Consider the following 25,838-nt stretch of genomic DNA (forward strand, 5'->3'; position numbering starts at 1 on the left):
TTTGACTTTTGTAGGAAATCAAATTCCCTATAAAAATTTATTGAATCGACATGCTCGTAACTGTAACACAAAAAAAGTAACGAGCTTCCAGTTAAGAAAAAAATTCTTTTGTGCAGTTACTGTTTTGCAAAAAAAAGGATTGCAAATTCAAATTACAAAAAAAATACCAGCACTTAATGAACAAAAAAAAATACAGTAATGTAATTACCCAAAAAAAAATTTTTTTTTCTAGAACTTTGGAGGCTTGTAACTTTTTTTGTTACAGTTATGAGCATGACTATTCAAAAAATTTTTGTAGGAAATTTAATTTTCTATAAAAGTGTAAAAATCAAAATTGAAAAAAAAAATTTTCATTCAATTTGTCAAGGAAAAATTAAACAAATTTTTTTTTCGTGTATTTTATATACACAAATCTACTCACAACATCTCTACTCAAGGGAAGTAGCTACAACTCTACTCACAACTTTACTCAGCCTCAACTCTACTCAGTTTTTTTACTCAGGTTTAACTCTACTCAGTTGTATCTTTACTCAGCTTCAACTCTACTCACAAAGAATTGCTATTTTATCGATAGGCTAAAATACCCAAGTTGAGTTGTAGCTGAGTAAAGTTGTCGCTAAGTCTAGTTGAAGCTGAGTAAAGATACAACTAAGTAGAGTTGAACCTGAGTAAAAAAAACTGTGAGTAGAGTTGAGGCTGAGTAAAGTTGTAAGTAGAGTTGTAGCTACTTCCCTTGAGCAGAGATGTTGTGAGCAGAATTGTAACACTGCCAAATTGTAAAGCACCAGCGCAATTTTCGAGATATCGAGCTAATTTTTTAGGTTTTTTTTTAGTTTCCAAAGAAACTTTTGAGACTATGAAACCTGAAAACAAAAAAAATTATTTTTTTGACACCTAGTGATCATCGATGATGACAAGCATAATTATATATGCTCAAGAATGATCAGATATTAATTTGATTAGATTTAATCAGATGAATGAATTTAAAACCTTGTTAGATATCAGCATAAGTAGCTGTCTGATCAGACTTAAATTCCCACATGATCACATACGATCACATCTAAATATTTTTTCCGCGAGCTCATAAGTGAATGTCAGGCGCAATTATGTCTGATCATAGATTTTATGCCTCATCAGTAGGGACAAAATTTTTGCCTTGATTTTGAAATTAATCGTTCAAATGTATGACATTACGGCGAAAATATTGGTCTTATCAGAAAAGTTTTTGAACAAAAGTTGTTCAGAATTTAATTTTATAAAAAAAAATGTCTCTTTAGATTTTTTTATACGACCAATATTTTCACCGTAATTCGAAAATTAAGATTTATAATGAATAATTCAAATTTTTGATAATTATGAAAATTTTAATTTGGAAATTACGGCTTTTTTTTAGTCCTAAGAAAAAATTATAAGAGACATTTTTTTCTTTAAATTAAATCCTGAACAACTTTTATTTGAAAAATTTTTTTATACGACCAATATTTTTTCCGTAATATCAAATATTTCACACCATTATTTATTATTAGTTGATTTTAAATTGAAGCAAAAATCCTGGCCCTACTCATCAAGTTTAAATTAACTACCGATCACATATGAATCATATCTGATCATACTCACATATATATTTTATATGATCATATACAATATTGTCTACATCTAACCAGGCATGACCAGATATAATCATACCTGATATTATCGTATGAGCTCTCGGGAAAAAACACTTTTATATGGTCATATATGATCATATATAATTTCAAAACTGCAGAATCATATCTGTAAATGTATATGAAGACTAGTAACTAAGGCCAGGATTTTTTCCTTAATTTAAAAATGCAACAATTAATGATGATGTCAAATTTTTGATATTCCGGCGAAAATATTGGTCGTATAAAAAAGTTTTTCAAGTAAAAGTTGTTCAAAATTCAATTTTATAAAAAAAATGTCTCTTATCATTTTTTCTCAGGACCAATAAGGAAGTCGTAATTTCAAACTTAAGAATTTAATAATTAACAAAAATTTGAATTATTCATTATGAATCTTAATTTTGGAATTACGGTGAAAATATTGGTCGTATAAAAAAATCATAAGAGACATTTTTTTAGAAAATTAAATTTCCTACAACTTTTGTTTAAAAACTTTTTTTGTAAGACCAATATTTTCGCTGGAATATCAAAAATTTTAACTACTCATTTCAAAATTAAGGCAAAAATCTTGTCCCTACTAATAACTAATACATAAAAAAAATTTCTACCCGTCAAGATGGTCATACATGGCCATTTCTCATATCTGATCAACATGAGTATCATATATGACCATATCAGAGTATTTTTTCCGGGTAATAAATAAATTTAACGAAAAATTAATTTTTTTTAAATTGACTTGGAATATAATTTGAAATATTTAAATTAATTTATAATAAATAAGTAATAAATTTTTTAATGAATGTATCAAATAAATAAATAAATGAGTAACAATAATAAATTATTATCAGCAAACAACGATGGTCGTTTGCTCACCATTATTAGGCGTAAATAATTTAATATTTTCCGCATTCCAGTGTAATAACGCGCATTGACAAACAACACCCCATACATAAGGTATAAAAAATTCTTCTGGCTGTTCTTCTTCGACATAACGAAACTTTAACTCGGGAAATTTTCTTAACCGATCTTTCGGCCAGTGCAATGTTCCGTCTTGTATTGTCGTAAGTACTTGGCTTACTCCTATTTGAGACTGGTCTGTTTGCTCTAATTTGTATGAAAAAAAATTAATTACAGAGTAGATGTTTTGTATGATGTCTTGAAAGGCGGAATGTGTACGAAACGGTTGGAAAATATCTCTTTTGTAGAGTAGGGTATAAATTAAATTTGGGTTGTGGGCAAGACGATGAGTTAAGCAGCTGTTTATTATTTCGAGCACCATGCGAAGAACTTCTTCGAGTATTGTTAGATCTTGAATTAAGTCGTCGGTGTTTGTCAAGTCCCCGTTTGTCAGAGAACTTACGGAGGTAGATGCTGATGTTTTTTCGGGAGGCTGATAGGGGGTCGGAAAGTGCGAACGGATTTTAATCTCCAGTCGATTGTGCTTTTTTGCCAAAGTCTCGAATAAACTCAACAGACGTTGGCTTACATAAGGATGCAGTGCGTGAAATTGTGCTGACATATTTGCCAATGCTGCTAGACAGTTTGTATGAAGATATTTATCCTGAAAGAAATAATGTTATTAAAATAATTATCTTAGGAAGAAATTTTGTTATTAATTTTTTTTATTAAAATTTTAAAATGTCTAGTCATTTTAATATAAAAAGATTTCCTGTAAGATAACAGACCCAAAAAAATTAACAAAATTATTTTTTATATTTTTTGGAAATTACTCGAAATTGAAATTTTGAAAAATCCTTAAAATTGTAATAAAAAATTTTAATTTTGAAAAATTTACAAAATAGTTAATAAGCTTTTTAGATTTTAATTCTGATTGATTATATTTTATTTCAAATAACAGTTTGAACCGTACGTTTTAGAGCTTTTGAGCTCATGAACAATTTTGTAGAGTATAAAATTTCTTACGAAAATGTCCATGACTCAAATTTTTTCCTCAACGTCAAATGAAGTTATAGAACTTTTTATGAAAAAAAAATAAAATTCTAATGCTATTAGCTAGGGAAAATTTAAAGAGCGAGCGCCACCTTTTAAAATTGAAATAAAAAATCGTTCTTTTGACAGGATTTTTTTTCAATTTATAGAAAATTTTTTTACAACGGCCGAAAGAAAAAAAAAATATTGAATTTTTTAATTTTAAAAAAATACAATTTAAAATACTTACTCTCATTTTCAACATATTGTACTGTATCGTCCGTATTACAACAAGAATTAAAAGACCACCTAATGAAATTTCACTTATACATCTTTCTGTATACCAATGAACTCCTTTTAACATCTAAAAATAATAAGCATAATATTAATAGTGATAACAATCAATAATATTTAATAAATAATAAATAAACTTACAATATCATGAATTCTTTTATTAAATGATTCGTCTTCACTAAGTATCAAAAGAATAATCAATGACATATAAATATGGTGAGATGTATTGTCCGGTGCATGATATAATATTTGTAAAATAGGCGTTACCTATAATTTAAATATTTAAATAATTAAATAATAGTGTGCCGTTATTTGATACCAACAATTTTATACCACAAGTGATCCCTACAAATTGATCCCACCGACATTCGGTTGAAAATGATCAGGATAAAGGTTTTGAAGATGATAATTTATCATCATCTCCAGGGTACAGAAGTTTGTGCTCAACAATAAGAATAAAAGAAAAGAATTCGCGCGAATTTGCCTGTATCAAAATGACGATCGCGAGCAAATTCACATCTACAAGATAAATTCAAATATCGAATGTCATAAAAGAACATCGAAATTGATGCTGTAAAAAAAATATGCCAATACGACAGTCAGTAAGACAATTGTCTTGCTGATGGTCTTGCTAATTATCTTGATGATTATCAGGGTACGGAAGTTGGTGCTCAACAATAAGAATAAAAGAAAACAATTCACGCAAATTTTTAAAAGATATATTCAAATGTCGAGTGTCATTAAAGCCGTCGAAATTAAGGTTGTGAAAAACATATGTCAATAAGACAATCAGCAAGACAATTATCTTGCTGGTGGTCTTGCTCATTATCTTACTCATTGCCTTGCTAATTGTCTTGCTGGTGGTCTTGCTCGTGGTCTTGCTAATTATCTTGCTGGTGGTCTTGCTAATTGTCTTGCTGGTGGTCTTGCTAATTATCTTATTGACATTTTTTTCACATCCTCAATTTCAATATTTTTTTGTGGCATTCGATATTTGAATATATCTTTTAATTTAATTCACGTGAATTTGCTCGCGATCGTAATTTTGATATAGAGAAATTTAGGCGAATTCTTTTCTTTTATTCATATTGTTAAGCACAAACTTCTGTACCCTGATGATTATAATTATTAATGATAATTAAAGTTACGAAAATCTTCATCAAACTGATAAATTAGATCAGTTGTCAGTTGGATCTAGTCTGTGGGATCAATAATCGTGTGATCACTTGATGGAGATCAGTTGTCATGGAGCCTTAAATAATGAAATTAATAATAAAAAATAATTACAAGTAATTGTATATCCGATCGTTTGATAATATGCTCTTTCACGCATGGATTACGATGCAGTAACATGTACAACAATAGAGTAACTTCGTCAGTATTCGTAACTTTACAAATAGTATTGTACAATTTATCCAAATTAAATCGAAAAGACGTAACGGATTTTGTCTGCATTGTCGACTGATCAGATTGGATATTTGTGAATGAAAATAGTGCATCTCGATATGGATTGTATGTCGTGGTACAGTGGTTTGTTAATACTAGGAGTAATAATAATGATTGACTAGCCAATGGTGTTTCAATATCACGTTTTTTTTCCTCATCTTCCACGACACCGTTACTCGATACTTGGATATTTTTAAAACTGTTGCCCATACCGCGAGTTATGACGTTCCATAGTCCGGCTGTAATTACAATAAATAATTAGTTAATTGTTTTTGACACTTAGTACACTGTAAAAAATTTGCGAAGTGAATGCGGATTAAATCCGGAGTGAATTTTACTTTGAAGAAAAGTTAATTTTAATATTGAAACTCTGGTTCAGAGTAAATGCGGATTTAAATAAAATCCAGATCACTCCGAATTCACTACCAATTTTTGCAGTGTAGTTAAAGAAAATAATAAATATTATTACCGGCAATACTAAAAACGATGCTACCACCAGAATCACGTGCTAGTAAACCAGGTGGTGCATGTTCTTGTTGTGCAAAATTATTAAGTAATGTACAGATGACGATTGGCGCGTGTACTGTATGTTCATTACTCATTATTATTCTGTAAATTGGACTGTAATCTGCTGATGTTTGTGAAAATAATTGCACTGAGAGCAAGACAAGTAAACAATTAATAGCTTCTAGATGTACGACATATGTGAATTCACTAGAGAAAAAATATAAGAATTAATTAATTTAACTAGTTGCTTTGTTTATTTTTTCGTTTAATAAAAAACTTTGATATTTTCTTTTTCTTTTTTTAATAAAATTAATAATTCAATTTGGATTTAAACGTTATCTGATAAATATATTTCAGTAAAATCTTCGTGACAAAAATATACAATTTTTAAACTAAATTTTTAATTAATGTAATGGGACCTAAGTCCATCGGTTCCGTCACTCGTTATCCGAAGACAATAAATCCGCGACAAAATATCCGAAGACATTTTATCCGATAGACAAAATATCCCCGGACTAAATACTCGATAGATAAAACATCCCCGGGAAAATATCTTATAATATAAATAGTACGGTACCCTTTTATCAGAAATGTTTAATATATTTTCACATAAAATTTGAGTGTGTGATATTAAAAATAGATCAACACATATGCTTGAAATCGTACTGTGCCCTTTTTCACAGATTTTGGGTGGGTATTATTTTTGAAATAGGTCAACACATATGCTTGGAATGGTACAGTACCCGTTTATCAAAAACCATTAATTATTTTTTCACTGAAAATATATTTTTCTGAATAAGATTTATCGGCAGGATATTTTGTCTCTTGAATATTTAGTCCAAGGATATTTTGTCTATCGGATAAAATATTTTCGGATTTCATGTCGCGGATTTTACGTCGCGAATTTATCGTCCACGGATTACGATTCGTGTCACCAAGTCCACCTCCGCTGACTGGAGACCGATGCCTCGACCTTTTGGGCATACTCGCGATTGTTAAACTAAATTAAAATGAATTCGTTGTAGGAGCATTATGTCATAGTAATAATTTAAAATTCCCTGATATTTCCGGTTTTTCAGTAAAGTTTTTCACATTTTTCCCTGATTCAGAAATTTTATTCGTATCAAGATATTTAAAGTTTTTATTATATTTTCATTGTCAATAATTAAATTTGATGATTAAATCATGCGAGAAACCAAAAAAGTCAATAAAATAAATTAATGTGGCCTACTTTTGATTACTCGATGTTAAAAATATGCAAGTTTAAATATTTAATAAGAAATTTTATGATTAAAATAAATTCAAAATACATCAGTCACAAAAATTAAGGGATATTGAAAAAATTTCAAATTTGTAAGTGATTTTCCACAGGCTGTAACTCGAAGGAAAATGGTCGTACAACAAAAACAAAAAAGGCAAATTGTAGCTTCTCGTGTCTTGTTTTCTGATCTGGTCTTTAAATTTTTTTATTATGCGCGGTTCCGGAGCAATAAAAACAAGATTTTCTAAGGATTACTCCGAAACCGCGCGTAATAAAAAAATTTTAAGACTAGATCAGAAAACAAGACACGAGAAGCTACAATTTGCCTCTTTTGTTTTTCTTGTACGACCATTTTCCTTCGAGTTACAGCCTGTGGAAAATCACTTAAAAATTTGAAATTTTTTCAGTAACCTTTAATTTTTGTGACTAGTATATTTTGGAAAAATTTTTAAATTTTGAATTGTCGCAATTAAATTTCCGGATACTTTTTGAAATTCCCTGACATTTCCATGATATTTTCCGGTTACATTAAATTCCCTGATAATTCCCGATACGTTTGTAATTATTTATAATTGCGTATGAATAAATAAGTGAAATTTATTTAACAAATTTGTTGAATGACAAATAATTTTTTTCAATTATTTTATAAAATTGTAATACGATTCTCACAGTTGAAGTTCATTGAACAAATTTAAATAACGGAGGGTACTGTCTAAGAATGGCCTCAAGTAAATAATTAAATAAAACAAAATCTGACTAATTGCAGCTTGTAAATAATAAGAGCTTTTATCTTGGTAAAATGTTCGCGTAACAACATATCCGCGGACAAAATATCTACGAACAGAATATCCTGATAATGAACATACCAATGATATGAATTCATTAGATCAAAATTTTCACGGTTAAAATAACAGTAGAAGAAAGTTATTAAAATCATATTTTATAAACATTTATCATTTAATTCATTAAATACTTCATGCGAAAATATATATGATTGACACATACATAAAATGGTGTGAAAGATAGCGCCCTTTTTTCACGAATTTTTTGTGTGTGCAATAAAATATCTACGGACATAATATCCTGAAAATTGACGTAACAAATGAATTTTTATCGACAAATATTTAATCAATTGAATTTTTTTACGGATATTTTGTCTACAGATTTTTTGTCCGCGTATATTTTGTATGATGGATATTTTGTCGCACGGATATTTTGTCAATGGATATTTTTTTACGGATATTTTGTCAATGGATATTTTTTTGCGGATATTTTGTCGCGGATATCTAAGCGTGTCACCTAGTAAAATATATTGGAAATAGAAAAATAATTACCACAAAGGCACATCTATAATTATTTCTATAAGAGCTTCAACAAATGATTCAAGTCTTCCTGAATAAACTTGATCATCATCTAAATTATCAGGCACAGCTTCTGTATGTTTTATCATCGCATCTTCTCCAACAGTTTCAACCAAATATTTCAAAATACATCTTACTGCGAATAGTGCATTATATGTTTGCCAAGCTGACATAATACTGCTGTGTAAACAAACACATAAATTTATTAATATTTGTAATAATAATAAAAAAAATAGTAAAAAATACATGAGTGTGAATGTAGCAGACATCAGATAAATTTTAAACTATAGATAGAGTAAAAAATTAAAAAAATAACATTTGTAAAAAATGCATTTACTAATTTTTAAATTTTTTAAATGTGCATTTTAAAAAATTTTATTTTATTACCCAAGGAGCACACTTGCCTTTGTGACATTTATAAGATATCAGTTTTTATAGTCCGGTCAAATTAAACCAAAAATACATAAATTTACAACAAGCTGGAAATTGGTGAAATCGTTTAAATTATAATTATAAATAAAATTTTAAAGTTCCCCATCTTTCCCCTGTATGGAAAAAATTTTATTCAAGGTCAAAGGTAAAAAAAATGAGTTTGTCGCGATTTTCAGCAAAACGGTAAGTTTTATCATAAAAATATCTCAGACAAAAATTGTAGATCATAAAATTATCTATAAAAAATGTAGAAATACTTTTTTTCCTACGAGCCACCGTTTCTGAGATATAACGATTCAAAAATTTGTCAACTTTTTGACATATCGATAAGGCAACAATATGTTGACAAAATGATCAGAAATTTATATCACCGAAAAAATGTCTACTTGAAAGACTTAACACAAGTGACGTCAAAAAGTAAATTACAAATAGTGGTAAAGTAAGTCATCTAAATGACTTTTTAATTGAAATAAGACAGGAAAAACAACACAAATTTTCTCTGTCTTCGGAACCAACATTTGCATGTCGTATTTATACCAAAAAAAGTGACTTTGAGACAAAAAAAAATTTTTCTTATCCTTTTAAAAGACATCCTAAAGTTGACTCTGAGCTACTTGGGCAATTATTTGCTTTATTTATTAATAATTTAAAATTTTTCTGATGTCTGCTACATTCACTATCGTAAAAATTACAGATGACGGTAACTGATAAAATATTTACACAATAAAACTTACTTTTGAGTCTGTATTGAATTTAATAACTCATTTGTTCTCATCAATGCGACTGTTATCAAAGAACCAAAATTACCAGTATTTAAATTATTAGCAAGCAATCGTTGGCATGTTGAATCCAATCGAGCTCCCAGTTCAATTTGATCATTTCTAGTCACTGGAGGCCGGATATTAAACGATAAAAATCTATTCCAGAAGCTGTCATTCGGTCCTATTGATTCAGTCCCACAAAATTGATCCAAACATACATTTTTTGATAAATCTTCGTAACGACTTTGAGTTGTTCCCATTTTTTTTTCTTTTTTATAATTTTATTTTTTTAATTTCTTTGGAAAATAAAAATTATGTCTGTTATTATTATTATTATTATTATATATTTATATTATCAATAGTAAACTAATTAATTAATAGTAAAATAATTTCAGAACATTTGACGTTTATGGATAAAAAAAAACGTCAAATTTTTTTAACCTAGATGTCAAAACATACGGAGTTCAGTAACTAGTTTTGACAGTTAGAATTAAAAATATCTACTTTTTAAATTAATTGATAATTTTTAATTAAAAAATAAGGTAATGGTTTAATAATTTATGTTAAATAATAATTGTATTTTTTTAAACTTACAATAATTATTTGTAATCGAAAAATTCTTGCCATGTCAACGGTACATTGTTGTAATTACTTATTTTTATTCAAGAGGTCAGTAAACGGTTTATTTTATCCATTGTTGGTAATGTCATTTATTTTTTTTTTCTTGGCTTTGGCGGCACCGAAGGTCAATACAAAAATTAAAATTAACCCTTCAACACCCGCGTTTGAACAACATAATTGTAAGGTAAAGTACCCAGTACTTGAGCACTTCTAAAAATGGGACCAGTAGTTGAACAGACTTTTAGAATTGTTGTTATACAAAATCTGTATATTTATTATGAGTAATATGCGCATGTTATTATTATTTAATGATATAGTAATTGATTACTGTAAGTTTTTTCAATTATAACTCCAAAAAATTATATATTTTTTAACTTAAAAGTTGACATGTCGAAAATAGCCGATAGATGCTATTTTTTTCATGAAAAAGATACTATACCGTAAGCCGAACAATCAGTAAAAAAAAACAGTATATCATCATTTTAAGTAAAAAAAAATTATACCACCCAATGAAATAGTCTTTTCTAAATACTATATATTTTTTGCAAAGACATAAACTAAAATTTTTATATTAAATTTTAGCGTCTAACTATACCTCCCAATGTTCAAACCGGTACCCAAAACTTGAACAAGATAGCGTTACATGTTCAAGTATTGGGTCCATGTTATTTTTATGGCAGCAGTAGGTGAACAGCGTAAAATTTATTCTAGTGCAATAACAAATAATTCAATTTAATTATTTATTTTTTAAAAAAGATATATGAAAATAAAGTATGAGTGATTCATCAACAATTAGTGTAATAATTTTAAGTGATTTCGTGTGAAAACGTATCTATTTCATCAAAATAAATTTTTAGTATTTTCAAACCAAAAAAAGTTCACAACATATAGGTAAGATGAAAATTGCGAATAACATTTATCTGTTAATAAAAAATAATCCGTTACAATTAGTAAAATTTACAATAAAGTTTGTTAAATCCATAAAATTTCACGACTTAACAACTTTACAAAAAACTTAAAAAATTAAACAAGAAACTATTTACATCTAAAAGTTTAAATTCTTGTTATGTCCTTGTAATAAAACAATTATATTTATAATAAAGCATTTATGATTTTCAATTCAGGAAACAGTTCATTTTTTGTGTTGTTTTTAGTTCATAATAATTAATTCATTAGTAATAAAAAATGTAATTAAAAAATTAAATACAAATATTTTTCATTTTCAAATCATCATATTACGTATTCAGAGTATTATTTTTAATATTATTCAATAATATATTATAATTCTTGTGATATTTCAATAAAACGTTGAAAAATTTTGGTGTGCCTATTATTGCCATATATTTTATTAGTTCAACTACTGCGGCTTGTCAGAGTTGATCTTTCAACTACTACTCCTTTATTATCTTAAAAACGTTGTCAAAACATAAATATTCAATTATCTGCGTTATTTTGCGCTTCAATTAATTCAAAATTGTTTATATTTTCATGAAAATCATTAATTTGAACTAATAATTACAACTTTAAATATTAAAAGTAGGGTCAAATACGTTTTACTTTGAAACCTGTTCAACTACTGGGTACTTTATTTTAATTTATTCGAATATTTCGCTTGTTTTTATTTTTAAATTTTCTATAATGTACTTACAAAGATGATACAGAGAAACGGGTGCACGAAAAAAAAAATGTTAGAATTTACTCGAATTATCAATACTCTTTATTGTTTCAAATATAGTAATGCGGCGCCCGGGTGTGATTTTGTTGTTTATTATAAAGTGTAAGGTTAAAATATATGAGTGATTTGTTAAAATATACTTATGCTCAAAGAAAAAAAGTACAGGGTAAAGATATAGTCTTTACAATTTCCAATCGTAAACGTTATTGTTTTAAATTGTATAGTTTCAATGCCAGGATTAGATTTTTTTAGACTGACAATAGTAAAAATTAAAACTTAAACCATAAATTTCAAAATTTCAAACAATAAAAATCTTCAAGTCGATATATATAATTTCATAGTCGATCGTTATTTTATCTTATGCTACCGTAGTTATAATTTTTATTCTAAACACTCATTTTTATTGTTTCGAATAATAAAAATATATTTTTTTTGTTCTATTTTATATTTTTTTGTTTAAATTATTTATTTCCGGCTTTTATCGTTTGCTCTCGTAGTACAAAGGTTCTATTCGGGTTTCTGATTTCACCCCTCCCTCTCTCCCTTCTCCGATTGTCTTTTTTCTCATCGTTGTGCATCTAATTGATTGCATCCTTGTCTGTATTATGAATAACTGAATTATTCAGGTACATTATGTAGTTGTTCGAATTTTTATATGCAAAATCATCAGAAAAATTTCAGACGACTTACGGGCTCAAACCGCCGACCTTTCGCGGACGCAGTCCAGTCCCTGGCACTTAGAGCGCTCGGCTACCGCATGCGTATGAGAATCGAAAGTTATTTCCGTACTTGAATGGATGACAGTAGCGAATGAAATTTTACTGCATCAAATAATAAAATTTGCTGAGGCTGACACGTAACTTTTACAAATCGACGAAGTACAATGTACAATTTCACATAGTCAATCTTCATTGATTTCAGTGGGAATATTTAATATTTGCTTTAATAATAAATATCCGTAAAAATTTATTTATTTCCGTCTATATCATTAAATTTGACTGTTGACTAATATTAAAATTTTAAAACAACTCCTGGTAAAGTTTCTTAGTCAAAGGACTTTACAAAATAACGTTCTAACTAAATTTATTATTTTGTATCCTTTATATTTTCATTGTTTGAGGCTTTAATTTCTTATTTTACGAACGATAGATATTTAAGTTTTGGCTGTTAATCTTCAAAGTTTAATTTTTTTAGTATTTACTTTGTCTTTTTTATAGTTTTAAATTATAATTTTATCTAAATGAACTGTGTATTTTAGCATTCGATTTATAATTATTATTCATTAAATATTGAAATCACGATATGACTATTTGAATTAATATTAAGTGCTAAAAATATTATAATTATTAGACAATAAACTTTACTTATTACAGTTCCTTTTTTTTCGTGTGTAAAATGGGGTATCCAAAAAAACAAATCCATAGTGTACTTTTTTTACTAATTGTACTTTTTTTCAGTCCCAAAATAAATATTTAATAGCAAAATGATCGTAAAAATAATTCTTTCTTGATTCATATGTAATTTCAAACTATATATTTATGAAGTCTATTAATATTTCGATCGAAAATTATGACATTTTTCCTGACATTGATATTATGTTACATTAATTTACCTGAGTGGTAACAATGATAAATGCGCGAGCAAATTTATGTGATAAAGTCAGCATAAATAAGTTAATCGACGTCATAAATTGCCCGTCATAAACATACTTCAGTTTTGAACTATAATTCAACCATGCATTTCATATTTACACTGAATTGAATTTAGAGTCATGTGGGTCAAGTGCTCGCAGTGGGTAAGTGTGCGCAAACCCATGCTTTTCAGCAGTTCGAAATGAATGGGTTTGCGCGGACTTGCCCCACATAACTCTAATTACAATTATGGTGCCAAAATTTTTTGATATACAAAATCATTTGCATCAATAAAATGTACATTTTTTTTTAAACATATTTTATTCTATTGTTATTTAATTACTTTCAAAATAACAAAGCTGACACCTTGAAAAGTGGATGTTTCAATAACTTTTAAGTGATGATTACATAAATAATAAATAAATTCATCCATTTCAAATTTAAAATTATGGATTTCTACATACTGCCTTTTTGTTAATAACTATGTCAACATACGTCACTTTTCTGAGCTCGGGAAAAATGTAGTAAAATTAAGTTTTAAGAATTATGGTTCAAAATCATTCTCGTTTGGTTTGAAATTCATCCACGTAAATTTCTAAATCTTCCACAGTTTTTACTAATGCTGTCAGAGCAGAATAATTTATTTGAATGACATTTAAATCAATCAAGTGAAAATTAATTTAATTAAGTAGATACAAAAGTGGGTATAGATATTTATCGATTTACTCTTGATAAAATTATAATCCACTTAAACTGTTTTCAACATTCGTTAGCACAACACAGTGCAATGTCAAATAAATAAAATGGATCAAAAACTTTTTTACAAACGTGGTAATTTTCAAAAACATAATTTACATTTAATATGCCAACGTACAATATTTCACTGCCATTTATATATTTTCAAAATTCTGGGATTGGCGCCATGGAAAATTAATGTGCCAATTATTTTTGAAAATGGTCTTTACAGAAATAATACTGACTGTCCATATGAAATTTCAATAACCGGAGCTATCTACAATATTTTTCTAATATTCGCATTATGTGTTTATGCAATAATACTTCATATATATGATTTTTCGGCTGTAGAACGAATGGATTCAATAATAACCAAAATAGTCGGGAAAAGTATCATAGCATTTGGATTGATTGGTGTCATTACTATATGGTTTGTTTATATATTTTATCAAAAAGTGATTGTAGAAATAGCCAACGAGATGTACATGTTAGATAATTACTTAAAAAGATGCAAATATTATTCACTAGAGAATGATTTTTGTATTTACTTCATATTTGGCGGAAATTTTATCATGTATGCCGGCATGTTTTTACTTGAAATTTTCACATATTTCTCCGTTGTAACACCACTGTGGACAGTGCCATACCTGATTAGCAGTTGGATTCTAACACAATATGCACTAACTTTGAATTTTATACTTAAACGATTTAAAAGTTTGAATAAAACAATTCTTAAACTTGGTAAAATAAATCTCGAAAGTGAATTTGATACAATACTCGTTACAAAAATGAAAATTCACAACTCGACTGTTGCTGACATTGTAAACATCAATGATGCCAATAGAAAGCTGTATGAAATTTGTAATAAAGTAGCGGATTTTTATGCACTTCCGCTATTGATAGCAATTATTTACTGTACGATAACAGCTATATTTGATTTTTACTATTTATTTATATCATTTGTCACAAATAAGTTCGGAGATTTTTCATCGGTCATCCACATTGAGTGTAGTTCTTCAATATTGATGGCATTTTTTGATTTCGTCGCCTTGATTTCTAATGCCATCAGAATTACAAGAGAAGTAATTCTCAAATAATGAGTGCAAGTCAAAAATGGTTTTTTAAAATTCATTTTTATTTTTAGGTGAAAAAAACAGCTCCTTACATCCATTTACTTTTGGATCGCTGTGCAACAAATTTGAAAGTTAAGAAATTGGTAATTATTTTAAACACTACTATCTTACCTCAAAATGAATATTGCAAGCAATTGAATAAAAATTTTTTTTATAGTTAATTGAATTTTCACGCGATCTCTTGTATAGAAATGTTGAATTAAACGCCTATGGAATAATTGTACTAGATGATTTTCTTTTACAATCGGTAATTATAAAAATAATTTTTTACCCATTAAATACTACTTGTGTTCAAAAATATTATTATGGAGGATGTTTTTATAATTTAAGTTAACTATTTTCAGATTTGCGGTACTATAACAACTTATCTCATCATTCTTATTCAACTTCGTCCTAAATAGTTATTAAGGATATAATTTTCGCTAGCTATAGCTGTGCTTACTGCAAAAATTATTCGCGAATTTAATAGAATTATTTACTTTATCGAAACTTTATTGGATCCAAAAAATATTTGTTGAATTGACAAAAAGAAATCGAATTTCTCGGAATAAGTACTATTCTTTTAACGCAAAAATTTTCGTATGCTCCAACTAAGAAAAAAAAGTCAAAGTTTTGAAAATTGTCAGATGACCGCTAACTTTACTATCATAAAAATTTCTTACTAGTCTTAAAATAAAATTACTTATATAACATAATTAATTATATTAAAATAAAAAATATTCATAAACAAAAACAAAATGAGGATTTCGTTTTTTAATTATTTATTTTGCAAAAAACAAGATTAAACCTAAGGTTCATGACCATTAATTTTAATTATGTCATTATTTAATTATTTACAAAAAATATATTAAACTTATTAAATACAAAGTAAATTTTTAAAATATAATTACAATTAATATATACAATTATAAATCTTATACTATTTACATGAAATACTTAATGTTTAAATTATGAAAATAATAAAACCTACAATAACATTTTACAACAAAAAATAACTAGATGATAAGTAATTATATACAAAAAATTAAAAACTTATTAAAACTACAAAAGCTTACGTCTTTTAGCAGAGCAGAAAATACTGCCCATGTCATAATTATTTTGACGCTTACGGCTGTTGTTACCTAGGCCTCCGATTGTTGCGTCCAGATCCGCTTCAGTTGAGGGTACAATTTGACAGCTACTTCCAATGGAATTATCCTGAACTTCTGCATCAGTTGGAGGTGAAGAAGTTGATGACCCATCTGACTCCGCAGATTTTTTCTTCATCAGTCTATCACGATACTCGTGATAGCTGATTTTTTGTCGAGTTCTTGGTTTCTCGACTTCAAGTTTACCGGAAACATTTTCTGGATCCGATGAACTGGGGGTCGTCGCTATCCGATTCACTGCACTCACTTGGATTGATGGATTTTTGAATAATCGCATCACCCGGTTTTTTATTCTGGGTGACATTTTATCCAAAACCGCTTTGAACTCCCTGTCCATCTTAATCAGCAAATCGAAGGTCACCTTGGTATCGAGCAACCAAAACCAAAGATTCCCGTCTATGACTTGGGGAATCTTCCACTGCGACGATTGGATGGTGAAATAAATACAATATGACGCCACAGCTGCCGGTTTATATTTCAGGCACATTGATGTCATTTGTAAATTATAATTTGCCACCTGCAGAAAAATCTTGCATAGTTCCTTGCAAGCTTTAATTTCCGCACAGAATTTCTTGATGTAATGATGAGGGTGATTAACCCCCATCTTAAATCCAAGTGTTGCCAGAAGAAGTTGCTCGTTTGAAATTAGTGCCTTGACCTTCTCCTGGTTTTCGGCAGAAGTAGTGTCCAGTTGGTAATCTTTGTACTTGTTTAGGCAGACATGAAGAGCGCTGATGACTGCCTGCGGCTTTTGTGGCTCTTCTTCCACCTTTGCCGCCACAAAAATCGCCACTGTGGCAATTTCATATCGGTGAAATTTGGCCAATGAATGGTGAATGTAAAATCTGTGCATATACACAATGGCAGTATGCACACAGACTTCTGACAATTTTAGCCGCTTGCCCAAATCGTTTATAAGGTAAGCGGCTTGTTGTTTATAATCTAACTCCTTCTCCGCGCTGATGCCATCCTTGGAACTTGGAGAGTTCTTCAACTCTTCTTTGTTTAAATACCACTTTGGAGCCATATTGATTCAAAATTTTTCACTATCAATGAAACTTCACTACAAACTTTTTTACTCTGCACTGAAACAGCTTATGCACTTTAAAATCACACAATTTTGTTTTTTCCGTAAGTTTTAAGATATTCTCAGACGAACTGTTGGGTATGGAGTTCGAGAATAAAGTGAGGAAATATTGGCAAGACACTGAAATTTAAGGGATTTTATAACAAAGGAAATTGTCACAACAATGGGTATGGGGGTAATTAGAAAGTAATAGTTCGGGGCTGAAGAAATGTACCTGAGGTAGAAAAGGTCATTAGACTAATGGCTCAAAATATTATGGTCATCACGGTCTGCATATTCACATGTGAACGTAATTACCATTCCTATGAAAGACCTGATGGCAAATAATTAAGTTTGTCATTAAAAATTTATGTCGAATACCAAATAATGAATTTAAAATTATCTGAAAATTAAAGTACACGGAAATAAATTACCTGTGTACATTCAGAGGGGACAAATAATATAATAACAGTCATCAGGAAATATTATCATTCTAAATATTAATTCTTTTATTAAAGTTCAAACGTAAATAATTATAGAATAAATATTAAAATTTATTGTCTATACAGGAAAAATTAATGTTTGAGTTTTGAAAATCTCCGTATGAAAAAGCAATATATGAGCTGCAGTATCATTCAAATTAAATGATAAATTATATGGAATTATATAAGAAGTCATATATGGAGCTATATACAAAATTTTGCCGAAATATTATATGATTTTATAATTTGCAACATATATGTCGGTATTACATTTTTTTTACATGCTAATAACTTATAAATATTGATTATAATATTTTATACTATACTTCAAGTTATATACTAAGATATACGATTTAATTATATGACTGACATATAATATTTATACATGTAATTGTATAATTATATCAATATATATGTTCACGTATATTTGTATAAATGTATGTAAATATATATTTATATAGATATATGTTTATATATATTTGCACAAATATAAAGCTAGACATTTCAAGCCTTAAAATGCTTTTTTTTAAATCTCGATACAATTATTTTTCATGAAGTTACAGTCTCGCAAAAATCACTAAATAATTTCTAATATTTTTTTGTTCCTTTAATTTTTGGTATGAGTTAAATTATTTATGTATGATAATATCGAAATTATTATAATATTAAAATTATAAGTTTATATATAAAACGAAAATATATTATGAGATGTAAGATCATATGTATACAATTACATTATAAATTAATATATAAAGCGGCCATATAATTTTTGATACAATATCACATGTATATAATCACATATATTATCAATAATATGGATTATTATAATATTAAACGTATATATAAATTCTTATATATGATAAATCATATATTAATCAACAGTAATAATTTTGCCGCCATATATGTTCAGTTATTTACCATATATTTCTTATATATTATTGACAGTATATGGTTTTTTCATACGGGCATGTAAGAAGCGCCACAAATACAATCTCGATATGTGCTCATGTTTTACTGTAGTCTAGCTATGGAGTCATGAGACATATTTATGAAAAGTGAAGTTAATAGTTTTAAAAAATTAGTTTTTTCTGAGTCAGAACTCGAACGTCATCTTTAGTTTTCGAAATGTGAGCATGGATATTTTTTTTTTTTAATGTATTACTGCATTTATGCTTTTAATATTTGTTGTTTATTATTAACTATTAATTTATTTATAAAAATTATTTACATGGGTAGTGTCCATCAGGAACTGTGAGCATCTGGTTTCAAAATTTTGTCGCCAAAATTTTAAATGTACGTAAAGGCTTCGAAAATGAGGCGACGTCTACAATTATCTAATTACTATAGACTGCAGCTAAAGTTTCATTTAGCCAAGGTTTTAAAACTTGAAGTATATTGTAAAACTCGGCGCCTATTGTCGAGCCTGAATGTGAATAACAGCGGGGTGCAACACACTGATCAATGACAATAGCACATGCTTACGATCAAGTTATTTATGTATTTTTATCTTTGAGACACCGAAGGATTTCGTTAAGTGAATATGGACTTGACGACGTACGCCGTTTATAATCCTCTTATTGAATTACTCTGGCACCATAACAGATCTTTGGATGATACTTTTGTTGTTAAATTCAAATTGTCCATTTTCGGTTGAGTCCTATACTAATTACGTAAACTATTCATATTTCGAAATTCGTTAACAATTTTTTTTGTTAATATTTTATGATTCTTTAGAAAATATCTTCGATGAATTTTGCAATTCATTACTCAGAGAAAAAATATTTCAGAATACGTATATTTGTCATAAGGATATTGTAAATTTATTTATAAATGAATAAAATAATTCAGAATAAATATTAAAAATTTTTGAGTAAAACAATATTGAATATGATAAATTTTAAAAAGAAAAGAGTATATTGAGGTTAAATTTAATATTTTCATCTCTAAAGAGTTGAATTATTTTTTTTTTTTAGGTAAAAAAAAAATGTTGAAAGATTTTTTTCAAAAATTATATTTAAGATCATGGCTTTTAGTTCCGAAACAAACTTTTTTTTTGTCACACGCATAAAAACTACTGATATAATTTAACCAATACAAGTAAAACTGAAGGATGCAGTTATTTAGAAAAGAAAATAGTAAAACAATTTCAAATTTTTTTCTTATTATTTTTTGGAAGTGGTCCATCGTTCCCCGGAAATTTTTTTTTTCGTAATTATAGATATATTATAATGGATTTGTTCGAGATAAATCGAAACAACATGGATGTATGTATATAACTGATGCTTAAAAGCTACAATAAATACTTAGCTGCTTATGCTTAGATGAGCTATCGTTTCCCGGCCTCCCCTATACCATATTACACTACTGTTGACATCATGTGTGTACCAGAAAAGACATTTTATATATAATGTCAATTTAATATTTCATTTAAAAAATAATTTGTTGTAGGAGATTCTAATGATATAATTTTTCACAAGTTTCTTTTATAATTATCACTATCCCTCTGTATTAGAGTGGTCAAAAAAAAAAAAGTTTTTTGGCTATCATTCCAAAAGCTACTCTAAGGTATAAAAAAAATTCCCTTAAAGCGCAGCTTGATTTCAATTCTTCAAAAAGCTCAACCCGAGTCGAAATATTAAAACCCCATCTGAGCCTTGTAGCGCCTGAACCTTTTGATGTGGGTATTTGCCGCCTCGATTTTAAAACCTTTTTCAACCTAACTCGCCTGAAATTCGGGTAAGGAGGAGTGAACTAGGGTTTAGTTTGAAGTTTAAAACTCTGTTTCAACCTAGTACGCCTTAAATAAGGTTGAAAAAGAATGAACCGGGGTTTAATTTGAGATTCAAGACTCTACTTCAACCTACACTAGTCGAACCTGTAAATTTTTGTTTAGGATGAAAAGGGGATTAAAACTTAGAAATTATTTTTTTTATAGTAAGGTAAATTTTTTAAAATATTACAGTGTTTTCAAAATCTTACAATTTCTTTTACTGTATTTTCGTGTGTTTGTACCATTGCATAAACTTAGTAATAAAATAATCAACCAATAAAATATTGATTATTCAATTGTAATTTTCAAAGAAGTAGACAAAAAAAAATTTGTTATTTTTTGGATCACCCTAGTATATATATATATATATATATATATATATATATATATATATATATATATATATATATATATATATATTCACGAATATGTTAATCGATTTTTTTCTAAAAATTCATGAATAACATAAAAAAATTATAAATATAATTATACTTATAGATAAAAACAAAGTCAATTGAATAATATCGTAATATTTGGATTTTTTTTAAATACAGATTTTATAAATAATATAAGCATGTTAAAACTATAAATATCATATTAGAAAAATATATATTTTCATAATAACATATATTTTTATAAGGTAATTTATTAAAGGTATATCTTAAATAAATTGAAAACACACGGAAAAAGTAAAATTCTGCGATATTATTCAACTAATTTTGTTTTAATTTCAAAGTATAATTTTATTTATAATTTTCTTATATTATTTATAAATTTAGTGGAAAAAATGTAGATCATGATATTCGTAAATATAGGTCATCAGACGAACTAGGGTCTAACGGGGTTTTAATTAAAACCCTTTCTCAACCTAACTCGCCTGGAAACGAGCATGAAGAGGGCCGAAAGGGAGTTTAAATTTAAAACCTTTTTCAACCTAACTCGCCTGAAAACGAACGTATGTAGGCGCAACTGGAGTGAAATAGGGTTTAATTTCAATGGAGATCTCTATCTTCTAAAACCCATTCCAACCTGACGTTCAGACTAAAAACTATACTAGGTTGAAACAGGGTTTAATTTTAAAAAAATTTCGACTCGGGTAAAGAATTTTTTTACGTTTTCATCCGGTAAAACTACGAAAAAAATCTTTTTCTGTATTTTCCATCAATTATTCTTGTAGAAAACTTAATTCTCTACAAAAAAGTATTAAAATAGTTTTTTCGTAATCCTAACGGTTAAAAAGTTATTGAGCTTTAAGTACTCGTTACTAAGTAAATTTGAAGGAAGATAGTTGTAGAGCAACTCTTTAATGGAATTGACACCAGTACTAGATAATTTATTTAATTTTTATAGATTTGAAATAATTTTCAACTTTTTGAAAACTTTTTTGGTGACTACATGTATTTATTTATTTCGAAATTAATCAAAATCGTTTATAAATTTTCTTATTACAATTTGGATATTTTTTCCTATGATCAGCAACTATTTGTAACAGATATTGTTTCTGTTCTTCATCTTCTGTCCCAAATTCATTACATTTTTCAATTAAAACTAGTACTTGCGGATGGATACTGAATTTAATTCTCTTCATATACATATAATTATATTTTCTTTTATAGCGAATATTGAAAGCTCAATAACTTTTTACCCGTTAGGATTACGAAAAAACTAGTTCAATACTTTTTTTGTAGAAAATTAAATTTCCTACAAAAATAATTGATGCAAAATTCAGAGAAAATTTTTTTTCGTAGTTTTACCGCATGAAAACGTAAATAAAATTTTTTTACGTGTTTTTTAAATGGGAAAATATAAATGCATCGAGCTTCTTGAAGAATTGAGATATCAAGCTGCGCTTTGGAGGGATTTTTTTTTCATACTTAAGAAAAGCTTTTGAGATAATAGCCCTTGAAAAAAAAAAAATCAAATGTTTTTTTTGGAACACTCTGCTCTGTATGTACTTAAGAAGCAGTTTTAATACAATATAACCGCTTTTACTGCAAAATATTCTATAGTAATTAAATAATTCATCGTTTATTTTACAAATTTCAGTCCTACACAAAATAAAAATTTATTTATGACGTAAGTATCCAAAATATGTTGCTAAGAAAATTAATTTAAACAATGCATCTCAGACATTGTAAATCTATTTGAAACTGGCGACACACTGTCGTGTCGAAATCTTCTATTCAAAGTCTGCATTGAGCTTATTTTAAATGAGGAGTATACAGATAGTCAGTACCTAGAATATTTATCAAAAGTAATCCGGTAAAATTTTATCTGCATATTCTTAAATATAAAGGCACTATGAAATTTTATTGTTTGAACTAATGGTTACTATACCTGAAAAACTGTATGTGTACATTTACACAGACATATATAGACATATACGTATTTATATACTCTCTAAATATGAATTAGTGATTTTTCACTAATTTCAAGTGAATATTCACTAATTGTGAATGCTACAATCGCACCACGCAGAATTAGTGACTATTCACTAAATGAATATGTGAATATTGGAATTCACTGGTTTGATAAGTGAATATGAGAATCCACTAAATTGAAAAGTGAATATAGGAATTCACTGATTTCATCGGTGAAAAAAAATATTATATTGCGAAAAAAAATATAAGACACTTGTAATTAGATCCGAAATGTGATTAATGTATTAGAATCATTACTTAGAAGAAGTATACATGATTTTGATTGATGAAAAAATCCCGGTGACTGCTGGGCTCGAACCTACATCCTTCCGTGAGTGTAAATAGTATATTCGTTATGATACCAAACAATAACTGATGAAGAAATAAAAAATCCGTGATGTTATGATTGACGTACTCTTCATATAAATATATTATTGTTCTGTACTTCTATTTTTTTTTATTTTGAAAGTTTTTTATTAAAATTTTTAAAAATAGCACCATAATTATTAATTATATTTATATCTAGTAAAATATTTAATTATTTGCTAGTTAAAGTTACTAGTGAAATTGTAAAATTCATAAATTAAGAAGTGAATAACAGTTTGACTTGTAGAAATTATGAAAATATCGGTAGTTCAGTCGTGAAAATCACTAATTTGCTAGTGAAAATTATAGTACTAAATTTATTAGTGAGAATTCACTAATTTGTTATTTAAATACACTGATTATGAAGTGAATACTCCTTCACTAATGTAATTAATGAAATTTCCACTAATTCATGTTTAGAGAGTATATTAGACTGAATAAAGAAAATCGAATATTTTTTTTCTCAAAACCCCTTATTATTCATTGCGGGGAGGTGAAATAAGATGACTGTTAGAATATGAGCTCTTGATATTAATATTTCGAGGTCACTATAATCACAATTTCCTATGCCCCATTTAAATAACATGGCAAAAATTTTTTTTTTTTATTTAGAATTTTATACTTCAGCAATAGCTCATTGTACAGATAAGTTGAAGATCTAATCTCGTAGAGAATTAAATGCTCTACAAAAAAAGTTTCGTATCATTTTTTGATAAATTCATCTGTTCAAAAGTTATTGTGCCTGATATCAAATTCATAGTAAATTTTGAGATCTCTTCAGTTTTCCAGCGAAACTATCAGACTTATCACAAAATATCATGAAATCTTTTTTATAGAAAATTTTACTCCTCACAAATTATTATCAATAAAGTTTTTTCAAAATCCGCATTGTTATCTATTTATTTTCGTTTTAATGTCAACTTAAAAAAAGTAGTATTCCGATCGATATCAAGAGATTCATATGGACTATCGACAATTATTCAGTTGCAAATGAGAATTACTTCCAATTACACTACGTAGAGGTGACATTAGGCAAGATTATTTAAGATTACCTAGAACTAATTCAACAATATATGAGAAATCTTTTTTAATGCACGGCATACATGTCTGGAATTCTTTGTCGGCTGATATACCCGTATGAAAAAACTTTATACATGAAAACATATATGATAGAATATATAAATATTATAATGTGATATATTGTAGAATATGTAAAATAATATTAATATATGATGATATATTGAAAAAAAATATATTGCTAGAATATATTACCAATATATTTATCAATATTAACTTTTTTATGTATGTTTTACATATATATTTTAAAATATTTTTTTTTACTTCCCGCTAAGAAAATTGAAAATTTTCAAAAATTCGGAAAGTTATTGGTTTCGGTCCGATTTACGAAAATCGAATTTCCATCAGATGTCGACGTTTTGAGGTCCTAGGAAGCTATTCTGACTAATTTCACGATGATGTCCGAGTGTATGTATGTACGTACGTATGTAAATACCTGTATCTTTTGAACGGATGAACCGATTTTGAACTTTGAGGTGTCATTCGACGCGGATTGTCAATATCTTGAATCCGTGAGAAAATTGAGCTTGATCGGTAGGGCTCGTTTAGAGATATTCCAAAAATAAAGTTTTTTCAAAAATGTTTTTTTTGGATAACTTTTAATGTGCTTGATGGATTAATTCCAAAATGGACTGGGCTCTAGAGTTTTATAAGCCGCGTCGAATGCCACCCCAACCATCAAAATCGGTTCATTCGTTCAAGAGAAACCGTTGTCGAAAGAATTAAAAAAAAACATTTTTGTATTTTTTCTGAAATATCTCATAATCGACTCGATAAATCGAATTCAAAAGTTGATCAGCTTTAGAACTTGATAAAACGCGTCGATTGCTACCTCAACCATCTCAATCGGTTTATTCGTTTGAGAGATATCGTTGGAGAAAAAATGGTGAAAAACGTGTTTTTTCGAAAACAACAGCATACAAACGTATTATCGAGCTCGAAGAGCTCGAAAATGTTTTCACAAGAATGTTTTCGAGGTTCTTGAGCTCGAAAACAGCGGGAAGTTTTGGGGCTGGCCCGCAGGGTGAACTGACAGACCGATTTTTTTTGAGTAATTGTGTAGAAATTGAAAAAGTATAT

The 25,838-nt window shown here is 28.0% G+C and overlaps 2 protein-coding genes across 4 annotated transcripts in view; one reads left to right on the plus strand and one right to left on the minus strand.

Annotated features, from left to right (window-relative positions):
• Nucleotides 1-380: 380 nt before the first annotated feature.
• The window catches only part of LOC130674589 (dymeclin), a 34,569-nt gene continuing 9,111 nt past the window's right edge, over nt 381-25,838 (minus strand). Inside the window, exons 1-8 of one of the 3 annotated variants that reach the window (XM_057479959.1) lie at nt 10,229-10,325; nt 9,608-9,930; nt 8,415-8,621; nt 5,782-6,026; nt 5,154-5,551; nt 4,008-4,133; nt 3,823-3,936; nt 381-3,204 (exon numbers count right to left, since the gene is read on the minus strand). In XM_057479959.1, coding sequence (XP_057335942.1) covers nt 2,488-3,204; nt 3,823-3,936; nt 4,008-4,133; nt 5,154-5,551; nt 5,782-6,026; nt 8,415-8,621; nt 9,608-9,894 — 2,094 coding nt within the window. In that variant the 5' untranslated portion in view covers nt 9,895-9,930; nt 10,229-10,325 and the 3' untranslated portion in view covers nt 381-2,487. Of the gene's footprint in view, nt 3,205-3,822; nt 3,937-4,007; nt 4,134-5,153; nt 5,552-5,781; nt 6,027-8,414; nt 8,622-9,607; nt 9,931-10,228; nt 10,326-25,838 lie in introns of those variants that run through there. The other 2 variants (XM_057479960.1, XM_057479958.1) reach the window with 2 other exon arrangements.
• Nucleotides 13,774-16,057, plus strand: LOC130674590 (uncharacterized). Its single transcript, XM_057479961.1, has 4 exons — nt 13,774-15,378; nt 15,441-15,512; nt 15,587-15,676; nt 15,774-16,057. Exons 1-4 carry the CDS (start codon nt 14,365-14,367, stop codon nt 15,828-15,830), a joined length of 1,233 nt encoding a protein of 410 aa, XP_057335944.1. The 5' UTR covers nt 13,774-14,364; the 3' UTR covers nt 15,831-16,057.

This window comes from Microplitis mediator, chromosome 9 (assembly GCF_029852145.1).
Source record: "Microplitis mediator isolate UGA2020A chromosome 9, iyMicMedi2.1, whole genome shotgun sequence".
Lineage (NCBI taxonomy): Eukaryota > Metazoa > Arthropoda > Insecta > Hymenoptera > Braconidae > Microplitis > Microplitis mediator.

What these genes read in the sequence shown, in the direction of transcription:
- LOC130674590 (XM_057479961.1), top strand. Translation starts at nt 14,365, where the DNA reads ATGGATCAAAAACTTTTTTACAAACGTGGTAATTTTCAAAAACATAAT. An exon ending in CCATCAGAATTACAAGAGAA is followed by an intron (nt 15,379 to 15,440) that starts GTAATTCTCAAA and finishes TTTTATTTTTAG; the next exon opens with GTGAAAAAAACAGCTCCTTA. An exon ending in ATTTGAAAGTTAAGAAATTG is followed by an intron (nt 15,513 to 15,586) that starts GTAATTATTTTA and finishes TTTTTTTTATAG; the next exon opens with TTAATTGAATTTTCACGCGA.